This window comes from Haliotis rufescens, unplaced genomic scaffold, assembly GCF_023055435.1.
Source record: "Haliotis rufescens isolate VD_foot unplaced genomic scaffold, xgHalRufe1.0.p SCAF_2, whole genome shotgun sequence".
NCBI lineage: Eukaryota > Metazoa > Mollusca > Gastropoda > Lepetellida > Haliotidae > Haliotis > Haliotis rufescens.
The window spans coordinates 2,918,578-2,939,536 of record NW_025963890.1 but is presented as its reverse complement, the minus strand read 5'-3'; the positions used below and the strand labels follow the sequence as shown (position 1 = coordinate 2,939,536).

Below are 20,959 nucleotides of genomic sequence, written 5' to 3'. Positions count from 1 at the left end.
TACATTAGTGATATTCTTATACAATTTAGTTACATTCGTGATATTCTTATACAATTTAGTTACATTCGTGGTATTCTTATACAATTAGTTACAACCGAGCCTGGCTTGAACGTTAAAATGCAAAGAACTAAGCAGAACTCCGCCAAGCGCAGAGAATGTATGACGTATTGCCGCTACGTACACATTCACACGGAACATGGGGTTTCCTTTACCGTGTGCATCCACTGCCGGGATATAAACATGACAGGATCTCCAACCCGACACCCCAGATTTCCAAAACCGGACGAAGAAAAAATTGAAATGAAATGAAATTATATCAGGAAGAAATTGGAAGTAACGTTTCATATTTGGAGAATATATACAGCTTAATCTTGTATAGATTGGATATATACACACTACTAGTATCGTGGTGCAATTCGTGGAAGAATCCGGAAATTCCTAGGGAGACATCTGAAGGATTGCGAATGTCAATTACTTTGAGACAGTATATAAGGTTTCGCTCCCCTCTTAAGGAAGTGGTTGAGGATATAACTCTCCAACAACATGGCCAGCGCAAGGTAGCCTTGCTGGACAATCCCTAGTCTGTCTATCTTCCTTTCCGCCCAGCCCTTACTGTAATGGAATAACCCTAGATGAAGCAGTTTCGATATTCCTCAGGTTCTGAAGTTTCCATCTCACGGTGGCTACCTTTTAATTCAAATAGAGTTGTTTGTTTGTATTGAACTTATATAAGCCTTAGTCCAGGCAACCACTAAGAATTGAAGATAAAAGTATTAATTGGCCCCAGACTAGCATGAGCAGGTTGCTAAGCAACACGTGAGAGGTCACTCACCCCCTCACTGGCGTAGATGTTATCTTCCCCATGGCTGCCTCCACTGCAGCCTGATGTCGGGTTCCGTGTTCTGAAACAAACCACGAGCCCAGGTCAAATCACAACGATGGCTGAATGCTGTCTTTGTCTCAGGTGTTCACATCAATAGGTGTTTGGAATTAAGTCTCCAGTGATGAGTGAGTCGTAGGTGCATATGTACTCGCGCCCTTAGTAATGACAAGATCTGGAGTGGGTTGCACAAGTAGATCAAAACTATACGGACAATAGAACCCAGTGTGCCAAGCAAACGCGTAGGCCACTAAGCTAAGGGTATGCTGAATGCATACTGGTGTGCATTCTGAAATAACCATGTGTAAATGGAGGGTACAAAATGCAGAGTTCCATTACAACAATCCTCTCAGTGTGTATTACTTTATATTTGGGGAACAGAACACGTTTGAAATCGACAAAGAGAATGTATTTCAGGCTAGAGGAACAACAGAGAGCTTGACATGTGGCGCTTTTCTATTTCCAAATGTAACATCACATCGTTTACGTCCAAATGAGCTATGTGAGATAATATTGACCAGCGGTGTGGAACAAAACCCTACAATGCTTGTTCAGTTTGCTTTAAGGGATGCACACTAAATGTTGACTTCGAGAGTAGCTGGGCAACACACTTTGATATGTGCGAGTGGAGTAAACTGCCGTTGAAAATTTAACAAAACAAGACATGGTTATTCGATGGAGATGAATTTGATATGATATCTACCAACATTTGACGTGCACACGAAGTCTCAAGGAACATGAGGTCGCAATTTCACAGTACACAGTCACAAGCAGAGTGCAGTGTGAATTTTACAGTGTATTCCTTCTATTTCCCGGCAGTATATGTAGATGTTGTTCAGCATAGACAACGCCAAACTTTGTTAAAGGCTATTACACAGTTCAGCTGGACAACTCACACAAAGTACTAAACACCAGCGGATTCAGGCGACTATGCTTGTCCAAAGAGGCGACTAACGGGATCGGGTGGTCAGGCTCGCTGACTTGGTTGATGCATGTCATCGTATCCCAATTGCGTGGGTCGATGCTCATGATATCAATCACTGGATTGTCTGGTCCAGACTCAATTATTTACAGACCGACGTTATATCGGTAGAATATTGCTGAGTGCGGCGTTAAACAACAAACAAACAAACAAACTAGCGGCTTCACTAATTATCTTTGACTAAACAGTTTGCGTTGACTGTCATGGGAGATGCGGTTGTCCATCTACAGTTATCCTTACGAGTTCTTCACTGCTGTTGAAGTAGCCAAGGTCAACAAGAGAAAACCCGACCTGGTGACACTGTATATATTTTGACAGTTAGTTATAAATGACAAAGCTTACTTAGTGACAATCCATTCGTTGTCGAGATCCATTATAATGTTATCAATGCGGTCATTGTTGGCATAGTGATGTCTCTTGGGTAGGTCGGCCTTCCTGTATGTGCGCATGTGCGGGGAGAGACACTGCAGTCGCTCCAGGATGGAAGATTCAGACACTACAACAGCAAACCATATATATTCCATATCTGTAACACTCTGGCCGCACGACAACAGGGAACAAACTGTCTACTTTATGTGTGTACACACTAGGGGCACTATAACGGGGAACAAACTATCTCCTTTATGTGTGTACACACTAGGGGCACTATAACGGGAACAAACTATCTCCTTTATGTGTGTACACACTAGGGGCACTATAACGGGGAACAAACTATCTCCTGTATGTGTGCACACACTCTTGTAAAGTTTCTGCATCAGCAACCCGATCATGTCATCTACATCTCTCAACACAGGATCCAGCTGCAGATATACAACACATAGTCTTCAACATCTCTCAACACAGGATCATGCTGCAGATATACAACACATAGTCTTCTACAACTCTCAACACAGGATCCAGCTGCAGATATACAATACAGAGTGACCTATATATCTCAACACAGATTCCAGATGTAGATATACTATACACACTGTCATCTACATCTCTTAACACATGGTCCAGCTGCAGATGTACCATACATGACGTCATCTATATATCACAACACAGGGTCCATCTTCAGACATACCATACATGACGTCATCTACATCTCTCAGCACAGGGTCCAGCTGCAGATATACCATAGATTCAGACACTACAACAGCAAACCATATATATTCCATATCTGTAACACTCTGGCCGCACGACAACAGGGAACAAACTGTCTACTTTATGTGTGTACACACTAGGGGCACTATAACGGGGAACAAACTATCTCCTTTATGTGTGTACACACTAGGGCACTATAACGGGGAACAAATTATCTCCTGTATGTGTGTACACACTAGGGCACTATAGCGGGGAACAAAATATCTCCTTTATGTGTGTACACACTAGGGGCACTATAACGGGAACAAACTATCTCCTTTATGTGTGTACACACTAGGGGCACTATAACGGGGAACAAACTATCTCCTGTATGTGTGTACACACTAGGGGCACTATAACGGGGAACAAACTATCTCCTTTATGTGTGTACACATTAGGGGCACTATAACGGAGAACAGACTATTTTGTTTATGTGTGTACAAACTAGGGCACTACAAATGGCAACAAACTACCTACTTTATGTGTGTACACACTACCCTGACTAGTGAGTTCATCACCAGGACACGGACTCACCTAGAGGCGTGTCATACACTGTGTACTGGCTCCCCTTCTTGGAGTACTTGTTGCTGATACGACCAAACATGGCGGTGTAAGCAGTCACGTGGCTCAGTTCATCCTCGAACAGAACATCATTCAGCGCCACTGCCCGGTCACATGACCTGGGAGTCATTCCTTGGCCATGGAATAAACTTTCATGAATGCATTTTCAATGTCTCAATGCCATTAATGCTGACAGCTACCCACTATCCCTACTAATGCTGACAGCTACCCACTGTCCCTACTAATGCTGACAGCTACCCACTATCCCTACTAATGCTGAGAGCTACCCATTACCCCTACTAATGCTGACAGCTACCCACTATCCCTACTAATGCTGACAGCTACCCACTGTCCCTATTAATGCTAACAGCTACCCACTATCCCTACTAATGCTGACAGCTACCCACTGTCCCTACTAATGCTGACAGCTACCCACTATCCCTACTAATGCTGAGAGCTACCCACTACCCCTACTAATGCTGACAGCTACCCACTATCCCTACTAATGCTGACAGCCACCCACTGTCCCTATTAATGCTAACAGCTACCCACTAGCCCTACTAATGCTGACAGCTACCCACTGTCCCTATTGATGCTAACAGCTACCCACTGTCCCTACTAATGCTGACAGCTACCCACTGTCCCTATTAATGCTAACAGCTACCCACTGTCCCTACTAATGCTAACAGCTACCCACTGTCCCTATTAATGATGACAGCTACACAAAGCAGAAATATAAGGGACAAACAATTCTTATTTTTAAACTGTCATCTTTTGTGGTCACTATGTGAAGACATAACAAATTGTTCTTTAAATAGATATCCCAGGGCCCACAAGGAATATCAACTTGTCGCTTTCTGGTTACTGTATGCGTGTATTGCCCAAGCCTGATTTGCAATGTCAGATGATAGCATGGTCATTGTTGACTTTGAATTTTGACAGAACACAAGCATCTGAACCTTGCAAACAACGCCGCCGTCAGTTCGGCCACAGCCGGTCCTAGCATGGCTTTATATGTGTACTGCTTTATTTTGTCATTGTAGTTCTGTAGTTATAACTAGATACGTAATACATCTAACGGATGAGAGACGTACCATGATCAGCCAACAGGATTATGTTGACACAGTTGTGTAAGTTCCTCTTGTAAAGTTTCTGCATCAGCAACCCGATCATGTCATCTACATCTCTCAACACAGGATCCAGCTGCAGATATACAACACATCGTCTTCAACATCTCTCTTTACAAGAGGAACTTACACAACAGGGTCCAGCTGCAGATATACCATACATGACGTCATCTATATATCACAACACAGGGTCCATCTTCAGATATACCATACATGACGTCATCTACATCTCTCAGCACAGGGTCCAGCTGCAGATATACCATACATGACGTCATCTATATATCACAACACAGGGTCCATCTTCAGATATACCATACATGGCGTCATCTACATCTCTCAACACAGGGTCCAGCTGCAGATATACCATACATGACGTCATCTTCATCTCTCAACACAGGGTCCATCTGCAGATATACCATACATGACGTCATCTACATCTCTCAACACAAGGTCCATCTGCAGATATACCATACATGACGTCATTAACATCTCTCAACACAGGGTCCAGCTGCAGATGTACCATACATGGCGTCATCTACATCTCTCAACACAGGGTCCAGCTGCAGATATAACATACATGACGTCATCTTCATCTCTCAACACAGGGTCCAGCTGCAGATATACCATACACACTCTAATCTACATCTCTCAACACAGGGTCCAGGTGCAGATGTACCATACATGACGTGATCTACATCTCTCAACACAGGGTCTAGGTGTAGATGTACCATACATGACGCCATCTACATCTCTCAACACAGGGTCCAGGTGTAGATGTACCATACATGACGTCACCTACATCACTCAACGTTTCTATTGGAGGAACAGTTTACTGCTGTACATATATCACTGAAATAAAGATGGCCCTGAGTTGACTGTAGGTTTAATATCGGCTGATACAAAATTATTGTCAGGTTCAATATGTACACACACTCAACTGTATATTCCAAATCAGCCATCTGTTCCAGTCAGCCTATCAGCTCTACTGGAGTGCAGGGATTGATTGTGCGCCATTCTTTCTTCTGTCATATCTTAGAAACTCTTCAGCCCGGTAACCATGTGTAGCCATTGAAACCACGGCTGACCCAGTGCTGGTCACACATCTCATGGCCATTACTCATAACAAACCGAATGTACAGTATTTGCTAGCAGGCACATAATCCTATTTCCCAGACCTAATCGAAACTTGGGACATGAATTGATGATTTATCATAACGTGAATTAAATGTCTTTGGAGCTGATTAATACAAATGTTTGCTTCTCTCTTAACCCAGTGGGGTCATAATGTATGATAAGGGTCCTGCGACAGAAGTGGGCTTCTATCCTGACTCCATCCTGCCACTGATAGAGAGATCGTTTCTCGTGACAGTTTGAAATACTCAATATTGATCAACTTGAGGCGTGACGAATTCACACGGATTGAGGCCTGGTGCTTTAGATTAGTTCTGTCAAGAAATAAGGAATCCGCCATCACGGTAATAGTCAAGACATTGCATTCACGTTGATGTGGTGTTGTGTTTCTGCTGAGATATACATTTCACTGCGTTCGGTGCTTGTCTGGTAGTGATGAAATAATAGCCCTGGGTGAACACTGGGATACTTGGCTGTGCAAATATTAACATATTGTTTCAAGTGTGACCATCCAGTTGAAAACCAATGGAGCAAACAAGTTAAGGTGCCAAACAGTTATAACATGGACATTTTCCCAGCAATTTCAGAATGCCAATCAAACAGTTAACGTGGACATTGTTTGCGTCAGATAGATAAAAACTAAACTTTGCCATTCTGAAAACGTACATTCATTAATCTGACAATGCAAGAAATAGAGGACAACGTTTTGTTGACAGACCAAATGGATGACATGCCCGACGCATGGTACGGGGGATCAAACACAACATGGCGAGGTTCCAACTCAACTGAGACTTTCTTCCTCAAGAATGAAACAACAATGGACCTTGCAAAGGCCTTCTTCCAGGCGAGACTGTTCCGTATCGGTTATGGATATGTGCTGTTCACAATCTGTTTTGCCGGAGTGTGCGGCAACCTGCTTGTGTTCTGTGTACTCACCCGTAAGGCCCTGCGCACCTCCACCACGGCAGTGTACCTACAGGTCCTGGCCCTGACAGACACTCTGGTGCTTCTCACTTCTATTTTCCGGTACAAAAGCTACAAGGTTCTACTGACCGAAAAGGACAACACAGAGGCTGTGTTCCACTTGGACGCATATATCGAAGTATATGTGGAACCATTTTTCTGGATCTTTCTGGGAGTGTCTAGCTTTGTTACGCTGCTTCTTTCCACAGAGCGCTACTTGGCGGTGAAATACCCGCTCACCGTGAAGCGTACATGCACCGTTCATCTGGTAAGTGTCTGCATCGTAGCTGTAGTCCTCATCGTCACCGTCATAACTATTCCCATCTTCTTCAGTTATGAAATTCGACACATTATGTTCCATGGAATCCAGACAACTATCGCCTACCCAACAGACTTCGGCATCCACCAGCATTACGTGTGTACCTACACACACTACGTCCTGCCCCTGGTCTGGTACATGTTTCCCTGGCTGCTCCTCGCAATTGTCAACACTCTCCTCGCGCTCCATGTCCGAAGATCTTCAAGAATCAGGGTTGGCGTTCCAAACGTCCTCAACCCCAACCGCAACCTCTCCCTCCTCATCATCCTCGTCGTGGTGGTGTACATGATCTGCAACTTCCCGAGATGCATCATATCTATTATGAAGTTAGTGGATACCAACAACTCCAACTGCCTTAAGGACACACGTGCGTCCAACCCTAGTTACTCCAAAACGTATCTTGTGTCCGTTGTTGTTGCTAACATCCTGAACGTACTGAACAGTTGCGTGAACATCTTCGTCTACTGCGTCGTAGGCACAAAGTTCCGAAAGGAGTTGAGGAAGCTGATCCTGTGCCAGCCGTGCCACAAACACACAACCGTCCTCATCAACAACACAATTCACGTGACCCTCACCCGTGATACTGTAGACTCTCAACCTCACTCCTCATCCCTGCCAGGATGAGGAACAACGCACGGGAAGTTTCAGCGCACGTTAGGAGGTGAGGAGGAGGTTTACGCTGTGGTCCAAATGACATTGTTTTAAGTTAGTGTTAACCAAACTGATTCTATCTCAACACATTTGAGTTGTGTTGTTGCTGTACTTGTTCATATAGAATTGAATAAAGTTGCCGAAATGGGACAGCAACTTTTATCAATGTCAGTTAATCACATAGATATGCATAAAATTACACAAATAGAATTGGTCTGCAGCAATCCATGCTTGTCGTAATAGGCGACTAATGGGATCGGGTGGTAGGCTCGCTGACTTGGGTAATGCTTGTCGTCGTATCCCAGTTGTATTAGTCGATGCTTATGATGTCAATCATTGGATTGTCTGGTCCAGACTCGATGTTTTACAGACCGCCGTCATATAGCTGGAATTTTCTGGAGTGCGGCGTTTAACAAAACAAACAAACAAAAAAACACTATATGCCAATTAAAGATCACTACATTGGCGAGGAAATACATAATACTGTAAATACGCTACTTGAAATGCACCATGTGATAGCAGGGATACTTGTTGTGGTCCATATATACAATATGGCATACGAGAACAATAAGTGAGTGAGTGAGTAATTCCCACTTTAAAGAGCTTCAGTTGCATCACAACGAGACAGCTTGATGTTGGCTGCGTTTCCAACTATGATGAAAACCACAAAAAACGAGATACTGCGCTGACAAATCTAGCAACATATTCAGGTAGAATCAGGAATTCGAACCCAGAACGAGCATAGGTGTTTGGCACAGATAAGGGACGCAACTATGCACAGCAAACTGTTGTCAGATGATACAGCCAGGCATACGCACCTCCCGGAACAATGGTGTGCTGGTGTGAGACTGTTGTCAGATGATACAGCCACACACCCTTACCTCCCGGAACAATGGTGTGCTGGTGTGAGACTGTTGTCAGATGATACAGCCACACACCCTTACCTCCCGGAACAATGGTGTGCTGGTGTGAGACTGTTGTCAGATGATACAGCCACACACCCTTACCTCCCGGAACAATGGTGTGCTGGTGTGAGACTGTTGTCAGATGATACAGCCACACACCCTTACCTCCCGGAACAATGGTGTGCTGGTGTGAGACTGTTGTCAGATAGTATAGCCACACACCCTTACCTCCCGGAACAATGGTGTGCTGGTGTGAGACTGTTGTCAGATGATACAGCCACACACCCTTACCTCCCGGAACAATGGTGTGCTGGTGTGAGACTGTTGTCAGATGATACAGCCACACACCCTTACCTCCCGGAACAATGGTGTGCTGGTGTGAGACTGTTGTCAGATGATACAGCCACACACCCTTACCTCCCGGAACAATGGTGTGCTGGTGTGAGACTGTTGTCAGATGATACAGCCAGACACCCTTACCTCCCGGAACAATGGTGTGCTGGTGTGAGACTGTTGTCAGATAGTATAGCCACACACCCTTACCTCCCGGAACAATGGTGTGCTGGTGTGAGACTGTTGTCAGATGATACAGCCACACACCCTTACCTCCCGGAACAATGGTGTGCTGGTGTGAGACTGTTGTCAGATAGTATAGCCACACACCCTTACCTCCCGGAACAATGGTGTGCTGTAGTGAGACTGTTGTCAGATAGTATAGCCACACACCCTTACCTCCCGGAACAATGGTGTACTGCAGTGAGACTGTTGTCAGATAGTATAGCCACACACCCTTACCTCCCGGAACAATGGTGTGCTGTAGTGAGACTGTTGTCAGATAGTATAGCCACACACCCTTACCTCCCGGAACAATGGTGTGCTGGTGTGAGACTGTTGTCAGATGATACAGCCACACACCCTTACCTCCCGGAACAATGGTGTGCTGTAGTGAGACTGTTGTCAGATAGTATAGCCACACACCCTTACCTCCCGGAACAATGGTGTGCTGGTGTGAGACTGTTGTCAGATGATACAGCCACACACCCTTACCTCCCGGAACAATGGTGTGCTGTAGTGAGACTGTTGTCGGATGATACAGCCACACACCCTTACCTCCCGGAACAATGGTGTGCTGTAGTGAGACTGTTGTCAGATGATACAGCCACACACCCTTACCTCCCGGAACAATGGTGTGCTGTAGTGAGACTGTTGTCAGATGATACAGCCACACACCCTTACCTCCCGGAACAATGGTGTGCTGTAGTGAGACTGTTGTCGGATGATACAGCCACACACCCTTACCTCCCGGAACAATGGTGTGCTGTAGTGAGACTGTTGTCAGATGATACAGCCACACACCCTTACCTCCCGGAACAATGGTGTGCTGTAGTGAGACTGTTGTCAGATGATACAGCCACACACCCTTACCTCCCGGAACAATGGTGTGCTGGTGTGAGACTGTTGTCAGATGATATAGCCAGACACCCTTACCTCCCGGAACAATGGTGTGCTGTAGTGAGACTGATGTCGGATGATACAGCCACACACCCTTACCTCCCGGAACAATGGTGTGCTGTAGTGAGACTGTTGTCGGATGATACAGCCAGACACCCTTACCTCCCGGAACAATGGTGTGCTGTAGTGAGACTGTTGTCAGATGATACAGCCACACACCCTTACCTCCCGGAACAATGGTGTGCTGTAGTGAGACTGTTGTCAGATGATACAGCCACACACCCTTACCTCCCGGAACAATGGTGTGCTGGTGTGAGACTGTTGTCAGATGATATAGCCAGACACCCTTACCTCCCGGAACAATGGTGTGCTGTAGTGAGACTGTTGTCAGATGATACAGCCACACACCCTTACCTCCCGGAACAATGGTGTGCTGTAGTGAGACTGTTGTCAGATGATACAGCCACACACCCTTACCTCCCGGAACAATGGTGTGCTGGTGTGAGACTGTTGTCAGATGATATAGCCAGACACCCTTACCTCCCGGAGCAATGGTGTGCTGTAGTGAGACTGTTGTCAGATGATACAGCCACACACCCTTACCTCCCGGAACAATGGTGTGCTGTAGTGAGACTGTTGTCAGATGATACAGCCACACACCCTTACCTCCCGGAACAATGGTGTGCTGGTGTGAGACTGTTGTCAGATGATACAGCCACACACCCTTACCTCCCGGAACAATGGTGTGCTGGTGTGAGACTGTTGTCAGATGATACAGCCACACACCCTTACCTCCCGGAACAATGGTGTGCTGGTGTGAGACTGTTGTCAGATGATACAGCCACACACCCTTACCTCCCGGAACAATGGTGTGCTGGTGTGAGACTGTTGTCAGATGATACAGCCACACACCCTTACCTCCCGGAACAATGGTGTGCTGTAGTGAGACTGTTGTCAGATGATACAGCCACACACCCTTACCTCCCAGAACAATGGTGTGCTGTAGTGAGACTGTTGTCAGATGATACAGCCACACACCCTTACCTCCCGGAACAATGGTGTGCTGGTGTGAGACTGTTGTCAGATGATATAGCCAGACACCCTTACCTCCCGGAACAATGGTGTGCTGTAGTGAGACTGTTGTCAGATGATACAGCCACACACCCTTACCTCCCGGAACAATGGTGTGCTGTAGTGAGACTGTTGTCAGATGATACAGCCACACACCCTTACCTCCCGGAACAATGGTGTGCTGGTGTGAGACTGTTGTCAGATGATACAGCCACACACCCTTACCTCCCGGAACAATGGTGTGCTGGTGTGAGACTGTTGTCAGATGATACAGCCACACACCCTTACCTCCCGGAACAATGGTGTGCTGGTGTGAGACTGTTGTCAGATGATACAGCCACACACCCTTACCTCCCGGAACAATGGTGTGCTGTAGTGAGACTGTTGTCAGATGATACAGCCACACACCCTTACCTCCCGGAACAATGGTGTGCTGTAGTGAGACTGTTGTCAGATGATACAGCCACGCACCCTTACCTCCCGAAACAATGGTGTGCTGTAGTGAGACTGTTGTCAGATGATACAGGCAGGCATATTTACCTCCCGGAACAATGGTGTGCTGTAGTGAGACTGTTGTCAGATAGTATAGCCAGGCATACGCACCTCCCGGAACAATGGTGTGCTGGTGTGAGACTGTTGTCAGATGATACAGCCACACACCCTTACCTCCCGGAACAATGGTGTGCTGGTGTGAGACTGTTGTCAGATGATACAGCCAGACACCCTTACCTCCCGGAACAATGGTGTGCTGGTGTGAGACTGTTGTCAGATGATACAGCCAGACACCCTTACCTCCCGGAACAATGGTGTGCTGGTGTGAGACTGTTGTCAGATGATACAGCCACACACCCTTACCTCCCGGAACAATGGTGTGCTGGTGTGAGACTGTTGTCAGATGATACAGCCACACACCCTTACCTCCCGGAACAATGGTGTGCTGGTGTGAGACTGTTGTCAGATGATACAGCCACACACCCTTACCTCCCGGAACAATGGTGTGCTGGTGTGAGACTGTTGTCAGATGATACAGCCACACACCCTTACCTCCCGGAACAATGGTGTGCTGGTGTGAGACTGTTGTCAGATGATACAGCCACACACCCTTACCTCCCGGAACAATGGTGTGCTGGTGTGAGACTGTTGTCAGATGATACAGCCACACACCCTTACCTCCCGGAACAATGGTGTGCTGGTGTGAGACTGTTGTCAGATGATACAGCCACACACCCTTACCTCCCGGAACAATGGTGTGCTGTAGTGAGACTGTTGTCAGATGATACAGGCAGGCATATTTACCTCCCGGAACAATGGTGTGCTGTAGTGAGACTGTTGTCAGATAGTATAGCCAGGCATACGCACCTCCCGGAACAATGGTGTGCTGGTGTGAGACTGTTGTCAGATGATACAGCCACACACCCTTACCTCCCGGAACAATGGTGTGCTGGTGTGAGACTGTTGTCAGATGATACAGCCACACACCCTTACCTCCCGGAACAATGGTGTGCTGGTGTGAGACTGTTGTCAGATGATACAGCCAGACACCCTTACCTCCCGGAACAATGGTGTGCTGGTGTGAGACTGTTGTCAGATGATACAGCCAGACACCCTTACCTCCCGGAACAATGGTGTGCTGGTGTGAGACTGTTGTCAGATGATACAGCCACACACCCTTACCTCCCGGAACAATGGTGTGCTGGTGTGAGACTGTTGTCAGATGATACAGCCACACACCCTTACCTCCCGGAACAATGGTGTGCTGGTGTGAGACTGTTGTCAGATGATACAGCCACACACCCTTACCTCCCGGAACAATGGTGTGCTGGTGTGAGACTGTTGTCAGATGATACAGCCACACACCCTTACCTCCCGGAACAATGGTGTGCTGGTGTGAGACTGTTGTCAGATGATACAGCCACACACCCTTACCTCCCGGAACAATGGTGTGCTGGTGTGAGACTGTTGTCAGATGATACAGCCACACACCCTTACCTCCCGGAACAATGGTGTGCTGGTGTGAGACTGTTGTCAGATGATACAGCCACACACCCTTACCTCCCGGAACAATGGTGTGCTGTAGTGAGACTGTTGTCAGATGATACAGGCAGGCATATTTACCTCCCGGAACAATGGTGTGCTGTAGTGAGACTGTTGTCAGATAGTATAGCCAGGCATACGCACCTCCCGGAACAATGGTGTGCTGGTGTGAGACTGTTGTCAGATGATACAGCCACACACCCTTACCTCCCGGAACAATGGTGTGCTGGTGTGAGACTGTTGTCAGATGATACAGACTGACACCCTCACCCTTGTTATTCTTTGAAGTGTTTTACAGATATGTGTTCGCACCCGCAAACACTCATCCACCGTGTCACGTCATGATACAGTTCGTCCGTTTAATCTTGTATTAATATAGATTAAAAGGCAGTTGTTAAATAATATTTGCACCAATTGCACCGTCATGCTTCGTTATCTGTATAAAACCTATGTGATACTTCATTACCGGAAAAATACCTGTGTGAAGAAAGCACAAGATAGGCATAACGTGACTGACCCCTTTTTGTACAACTTTCAAATAGTAAATAAGGACTTTAAATGAACCTGACAGGGCCGTCCACACCTGGTCATAGATAAAGATAGTAAAGATACCATTCGGTTGTTGAATAAGGGAAAATGTAAGATCTTTCTTTTTGCTAATCTTTTTTAAAGGGAGAGAGGACTGACTTACATTGTCTGAGTTTGGCCCGTATTGGTGGCCTGCGCTGTCTGGCTGGTTGAAGTACAGGGTGAGAAATTCCGGCCGAGAGTCAGGAGGAAGAGACAACCAATCCACAACGGTGTTCACTCGATCCTCAAACGGGACATCACTAAAAGTATGATACTGATAGCCAAAATCTTATGACGATAGTGTACAGCACTATAACGATATATTCAACATGTCTGAAGAGGATCTGAAAGGAGGGCTCATATAGTCACCTCATAGGGGCGTCACCTGCTGACCATCTTTCCGAGTCAAGGTAGTTAAATGACTGTAAAAGTCCAGTTTCCACCCTTGCCGAACAATGCTGGAATGGCTGGACTCGATCGTAGCGCCAGCAGTGGCGATTACGAGTTATGTCCCTTCTATGTCCCTTAGATTCATAGCATATCACTTGCATTTCCCTCAAACAAAATGGCGGCGCCAAGTCAAGACAATCTGATCGATAATTAGAATCTATATTGTAATAAAACGGGTCCGGGTTGGAGGTACACATGCTTTGCAAATCCTGCAATCGACAGAAATCTGCACGACTGTTTACGAACCGGATGTCGATTTCGTTACGCGAATTTGATTGGACTATGCATAGACTCGTCAGTCCAGCCAAAACATAACTCCATAATTCCAGCCTTGTTCGGCAAGGGTGGAAACTGGACTTTTACAGTCAGTTAACTCCCTTGCCTCGGGAAGATGCCTACTGACACAAACACCTGACACATTGGATAACATAGGAGTAAAACTCCACTTTGTGTAAAGTCACCTCATTTAGGTTTACTCTATTCACAGACCTGACACGCAGGTCCAAGGGATACTGTAAACCGTTAGATCTTCACAAACATTTCATAGTGTTTATTTGCACCAGAACATTATGGCCGTTACGGAAAAGGATCTATACAGACACTCGAAAAGACATACAGACACAAAGGCACAAACGGGCATGGAGCATAAATTACGATTGTAAAAGTATTGAAAAGCGTTTTAAATTTACACATATGCCATGTGACATAATACTGGTTACCTCAATATATAAAACATCAACAGTGGACTTACTTTGCGTAGGGTTTGTAGTAGTTTGGTCTGTCACCTGCAACACCAACAGAAGGAGCAATGCAATGTCAGCTTTTATTTTAACCCCTAAGTCTTAGTCCTTGCTCAACCATCCGATCTAACCTGCTTCACTATTACAATAGCACAGTCACCATTGCGCTTGCCTTCTGTATTGTTTCTCGGCTCTCTATTGTCTAGCCCCTGCCCCTGCCCCTGCCCCTGCCCCAGCCCCAGCCCCAGCCCCTGCCCCTGCCTGTCCCCAGTCCCGATTTAAATCCCATTGAGCATCTGTGGGACGACATTCAAAGATGGCTGAATGACGTCCGACCAAGGCCGACAACTGCAGCTGAACTGCGTCAGGGGCTTAAGTGCCTATGGCCTTCATCAACCGTCTCATCCACTCCATGTATCGACGTTGCACGGCATTCATCAATGTACATGGCGGACACACGAGATACTGACTTGTGATGCCATTTTCTCAGAGACTAGTGTTGTGTTTCACTTTAAAAACAGTTGACACTTTAATTTCAACCTTGATGATCAGTTTTGCCAAGTATTTTATTTTTAATATGTCTCAAAGTATGTTTACAGTGTTTGGACAAATTAGGTTTCTCATATATCTATCCATGGTGACGTTTCTTTTGCGGTACAGTATATATGGTGTTGTGGCAATAAAGGGCACAGTGCGCATTATGTTTTATATGTATTAATGTTGGTATGCACTGAATTAGTGTTATGTGTTAATGTATTTATCATCACTCTCCCACTATTGTTTGTCAGTTTATTATATGACAAATGTTCTTTGATATTTAGAGCAAAAACAAGATCAAACTAATTAAGATTGATCATAGTAATGGTTATGATCATAAGATTATAATTTTTGTTAATAAGTTATAGTGTAATATTTTGTTTGTATGTATTTTTTATTTTTTAACCCTGTGTATTTATTTCCACAGGGCATCCGTTAATTTAATCCTATGTATTAAACAACTGGATTCCGAACATCAACCCGCGTTTGCGTGATTTATTCACAAAACCCACCCCGGTTGCAGTTACAAAAGAGTTTTATCACGTCAATGATAAAACATCATGATGAAGACCGTAATACTGACCTGCTATTTCAAGATCGGATCCTACCCAGAAATAGGTTGCACTTTTCTTTCCTTGACGCTTAGACGTGAGCCACATCTGCAAACATAATAAAGGACGTAATGTAAGCGGGTTCATGGTGGGCAGTTCTGTTCAGTCACATTACTGCACCTATACCTCAACGCGCTAGGGAATGGACCGCCTCCGTGGTCTAGTGATAGAGCGTCCCCCCTGAGAGCGGAAGGTCCGGGGTTCAATCCCTGGTCGCGTCATACCAAAAGACGTTAAAAGATGGTACTTGTTGTTACCCTGTCTGGCGCTCGGCATTGAGGCTAAAAACAAGGCCTGGTCGGCTCGGAGTCAGTATAATGTGTCAGAGTGGGGTATTCATGTTAAACTGCGCCATTGTATCTCAGTGAGCTAGCACTATCAATCGGCATCAGTTGGGATTAGCACAAGCAGCCACACACACGTGCATGCACGTCGCCATGTAAGTGCAATAATCTTGGACGCGACGTTAAACCCCATTTCACCTCACCTCACCTCACTAGGAAATATGTTTACCGGCTCGCCACCCCACCATCTGGAGTCGGAACTGGAGCGACTCCCGATGGAGAAACTCTTGTTCATCGCTATGTCGAACATCTTGTTGTCGATGATGCCATGTGATTCGGGGTATAAACCCTGTCAAATGATAAGGAATTGAGTCACAATTGAGCCATAATCTCATTTCGTTAATACGGTTTCAGTTGAATTTATTTCCTGCATCACATTCCCTTAACAACCACCTGGTTTTCAGAACTCACCGTAGCGATTGTGTAGTGGTTAGGGAAGGTGTAGGTCGGGTACACGGGCCTCATGTAAGGGGCATGAACTCCGTGCTCGATAAGCTTATGGATAACAGGAGTTACGTTCCTTGACAGATAATCTGCCCTGAAGCCATCAAGGGAGATGAGGAGGACAGGCTTGTAGCTGTGGAAAACAGTGGACAATAAGGATACTTAATGCAAGGGATGTAATTGTGTAGAACAAGACAATTAAAAGATGGGAGGTAATTGTAGAGAACAAGGATAAATAATACAGGGGAGGTAACTGTGTAGAACAAGGATAAAGTATACAGGGGAGGTAACTGTGGCGAATAAGGATAATGAATGCAGGGGCGGTAACTGTGTAGAACAAGGATAAATTATAGAGGGGAGGTAACTGGAGAATAAGGATACTTAATGCAGGGGAGGTAACTGTGGAGAACAAGACAATTAAAAGAAGGGAGGCAACTGTGTAGAACAAGGATAAATAATACCGGGGAGGGAACTGTGGAGAACGAGACAATTAAAAGAAGGGAGGCAACTGTGTAGAACAAGTAAAAATAATACCGGGGAGGGAACTGTGGAGAACGAGACAATTAAAAGAAGGGAGGCGACTGTGTAGAACAAGGATAAATAATACAGGGGAGGGAACTGTGGAGAACGAGACAATTAAAAGAAGGGAGGCAACTTTGGAGAACAAGGATAAATAATACAGGGGAGGTAATTGTGGCGAACAAGACAATTAAAAGATGGAAGGTAACTGTGTAGAACAAGGATAAAATAATACAGGGGAGGTAACTGTGAAGGATAAGGGTGATTAATGCAGGGGAGGTAAACAAGACAATCAAAAGCTTGGAGGTAACTGTAGAGAAGAAGGTTAAAAAACAGCGGGGAGATAACTTCGGAGAAAAAGTTTAATTTACAAAGGGGAGATGTCTGTGGTGCACAAGAAGATGAAATTGTGGAGAAAACGGATACACTACAAAGGGGAGATAACTATTACAGGTTATAATGAATAAGGCATTACTGGTTATTATGATTTGGGCATTACTGTTTATAATTAATGGGACATTACTGGTTATAATGAGTAGGACATTACTGGTTATAATGAATGGTGCATTACAGGTGATTACAAATGTGGGATTAGAGGTTATAATGAATGTGGCACTACTGGTTATAACGAAAGGAACATTACATGTCATAATGATTTGGACATTGCAGGTTATTATAAAAGGGACATTACTGTAATTAGTGAATATGGCAATCCTACTTACCCGTCATTTAATGCGAAATCTGAATCGGTACGATCCGGAATTGATTGTCGGTTTCTATTGCTTATTGAAGACAATAAGGCATGAACCCACTTTTACAATAAGGCATGTACTCACTCTCCAAATAAGGCATGAACTCACTCTGACTGGCAGGAGCCGCCCTCCGTGGGGCACGCCCAGTCAAGCCATTGCTGTGGGGCACGAGCGGCACGTGGTTCCTCACCCCGAGTCTTCAGTGTACTCGGCCACAGCGCTGTTGCCAGGTGGAGGCGGATACCGATGTGGGAAAGGTAGGGGTATTCGTCCAGAAAATGTAGCCCTGTCAGGAGCTCAATGTCTCGGATACGGACAAGGTTGTCAGCCAGGTAGCTGTTGTAGTCCTGGATTCAACCGGGGATACAAAGTAATGTACAATGGAAGATTTCAATTTGGGAAACAACAATCAATAGATCCATGGTTTTTGGCAAGAATGAAGTAACTACCTTACAAATAGGCGCAGCCATATGCTAGATGCTGAACCACATACCAGTTGGACATTAAACTGTGACACTAGAGTGCATACAGATTGGCCGGACTTATCCGTTTGCTACTTGGACGCAAGCATGTGACACTACATTGTATACAGATGGGCCAGACTTATCCGTTTGCTACTTGGACGCAAGCATGTGACACTACATTGTATACAGATGGGCCAGACTTATCCGTTTGCTACTTGGACGCAAGCATGTGACACTACATTGTATACAGATGGGCCAGACTTATCCGTTTGCTACTTGGACGCAAGACTGTGACACTAGAGTGTATACAGATGGGCCAGACTTATCCGTTTGCTACTTGACTGCGCCACAAATTCATTGTCTTTTTATACTTCATTCATCTTCCCGAGGCAAAGGAGTTAACTGACTGTAAAATTCCATTTTCCACCATTGCCGAACAAGGCTGGAATTCCTGGGCTCGATCTTAGCGCCACCAGTGGCCAATTAGAGTTATGTACCTTCTGTGCCTCGCCTATGGACCAATCAGATTCCACCTCTCGTATCCCTTGCATTTGCTTCAAACAAAATGGCGGCGCCAGGTCAAGACGATCTGATCGATAATCAAGATCTATATTGTGATAAAACGGATCTTATATCGCGAAGTGCATCAAATCACGTGAGCACCTTGATTAATAACATGAAAAAAATTGAAAAATATCTGATGACAACGAGTTGTCGGCGCTCATGCTTTGCAAATCCTGCAATCGGCCGAAATCTGCATGACAGTTCACGAGCAGGATTTCGATTTCGTTGCGCGATTTTGATTGGAGTATGCATAAACTCGTTAGTCCACCATAAATGTAACTCCATAATACCAGCCTATTTCGGCAAGGGTGGAAACTGGACTTTTACAGTCACTTAACTCTCTTGCCTCGGGAAGATCTACTTCATTGTGAATATTAACTTACAAGACAGTTGGGTACTCGCTGTGTGTGCGGCAGAACGAAGGAGAGAGTGTCAACATTTCCACCGCACGGCAGCGTCTGCGACGACTCCCTACACCTGGCCAGGATCAGGAAGAAGTGAGACGGCAGTGCAGCAGTCCTCGCGGTGTCGGCATATCTGTCAAGGTGACGAGCCAGGAATATAGATCTAACGCCATTTTGTAACTGGCATGCGAATGAGTTTGAACTGGAATTTGTGATACAGCAAAGCTTGACAGCAGGCAGCGTCTGGGCTTTCTTTTGTGATATTCTTACCGTTTTACCGTCCTATATTATTATTTAATGTGAAAATGACGGCGACCGCAAATGAATTGATATATATTGTCATCATTAATCTTCTAGGTTGGCCAGGTCAGGAATGTGCAGCCGTGTGTAACTAGTAGAACATTAGTTATTTGTAACTAGTCGAACATTAGTTATATTTTACTAGTCGAACATTAATTAACAACCAGTCGAACATTACTTATATGTAACTAGTCAAACATTAATAATATGCAACCAGTCGAAGATTAATTATATGAAACTAGTCGAACATTAATTATATGTAACTGGTCGAACTTTAGTTATATGTAACTAGTCAAACATTAATTATATGTAACTAGTCGAATATTAGTAATATGTAACTGGTCGAACTTTAATTATATGTAACTAGTCGGTGTTCAGCAGCTGCCCGTGTCACTGACCTCATCTTGGTGTCATCCGTATCAACCCGTCCGTCGTGGTCATCATCAAACACGGGGCCAGCAATGACAGCGACAGCTCCATCAGCGTTGTTGTAAATCAGCTCCCATACAAACTGCCAGATACCTAGATGAAGACAGCCCTGCAGTCTGTGCTAGCAACCTTTTAGCGTTATAACTGTTCCCTCGGGACACTATCAGAACATGCCTGCATGTGATGGGTCACATTGCACATACTTGCACATACTTCTGTATTCACAAGGGGGCAGGGTTAGTAGAGTGACAGTTCTACGATCACCAAGTGTAGGCGGGCCTTGGGGAAGGTCAGTAGAGTGACAGTTCTACGATCACCAAGTGTAGGCGGGCCATGGGGAAGGTTAGTAGAGTGACAGTTCTACGATCACCAAGTGTAGGCGGGCCTTGGGGAAGGTCAGTAGAGTGACAGTTCTACGATCACCAAGTGTAGGCGGGCCTTGGGGAAGGTCAGTAGAGTGACAGTTCTACGATCACCAAGTGTAGGTGGGCCATGGGGAAGGTCAGTAGAATGATAGTTCTACGATTACCAAGTGTATGCGGGCCTTGGGGAAGGTCAGTAGAGTGACAGTTCTACGATCACCAAGTGTAGGCGGGCCTTGGGGAAGGTCAGTAGAGTGATAGTTCTACG

General features: G+C 45.4%; 2 protein-coding genes across 25 annotated transcripts in view; one reads left to right on the top strand and one right to left on the bottom strand.

The window, feature by feature from the left end:
* Positions 1–20,959, bottom strand: part of LOC124116740 — a 178,995-nt gene that overhangs the window by 66,014 nt on the left and 92,022 nt on the right. For all 24 annotated transcript variants that reach the window (XR_007222136.1, XM_048399488.1, XM_048399481.1 and 21 more), the window contains 12 exons: positions 20,299–20,422; positions 19,580–19,733; positions 18,277–18,515; positions 16,865–17,030; positions 16,623–16,742; positions 16,082–16,157; positions 14,973–15,006; positions 13,893–14,031; positions 4,643–4,751; positions 3,522–3,680; positions 2,205–2,358; positions 833–902 (listed from right to left, as the gene is read on the bottom strand). Coding sequence is in view for 23 of the 24 variants with exons in the window: in XM_048399488.1 (XP_048255445.1) it covers positions 833–902; positions 2,205–2,358; positions 3,522–3,680; positions 4,643–4,751; positions 13,893–14,031; positions 14,973–15,006; positions 16,082–16,157; positions 16,623–16,742; positions 16,865–17,030; positions 18,277–18,515; positions 19,580–19,733; positions 20,299–20,422 (1,544 nt within the window). In the remaining variant the exon portion in view is untranslated. The remainder of the gene's footprint in view (positions 1–832; positions 903–2,204; positions 2,359–3,521; positions 3,681–4,642; positions 4,752–13,892; positions 14,032–14,972; positions 15,007–16,081; positions 16,158–16,622; positions 16,743–16,864; positions 17,031–18,276; positions 18,516–19,579; positions 19,734–20,298; positions 20,423–20,959) is intronic.
* On the top strand, positions 5,767–7,936 carry LOC124116742 (somatostatin receptor type 2-like). The gene has a single exon (XM_046478215.2). It carries the CDS (start codon positions 6,489–6,491, stop codon positions 7,710–7,712), a length of 1,224 nt encoding a protein of 407 aa, XP_046334171.1. The 5' UTR covers positions 5,767–6,488; the 3' UTR covers positions 7,713–7,936.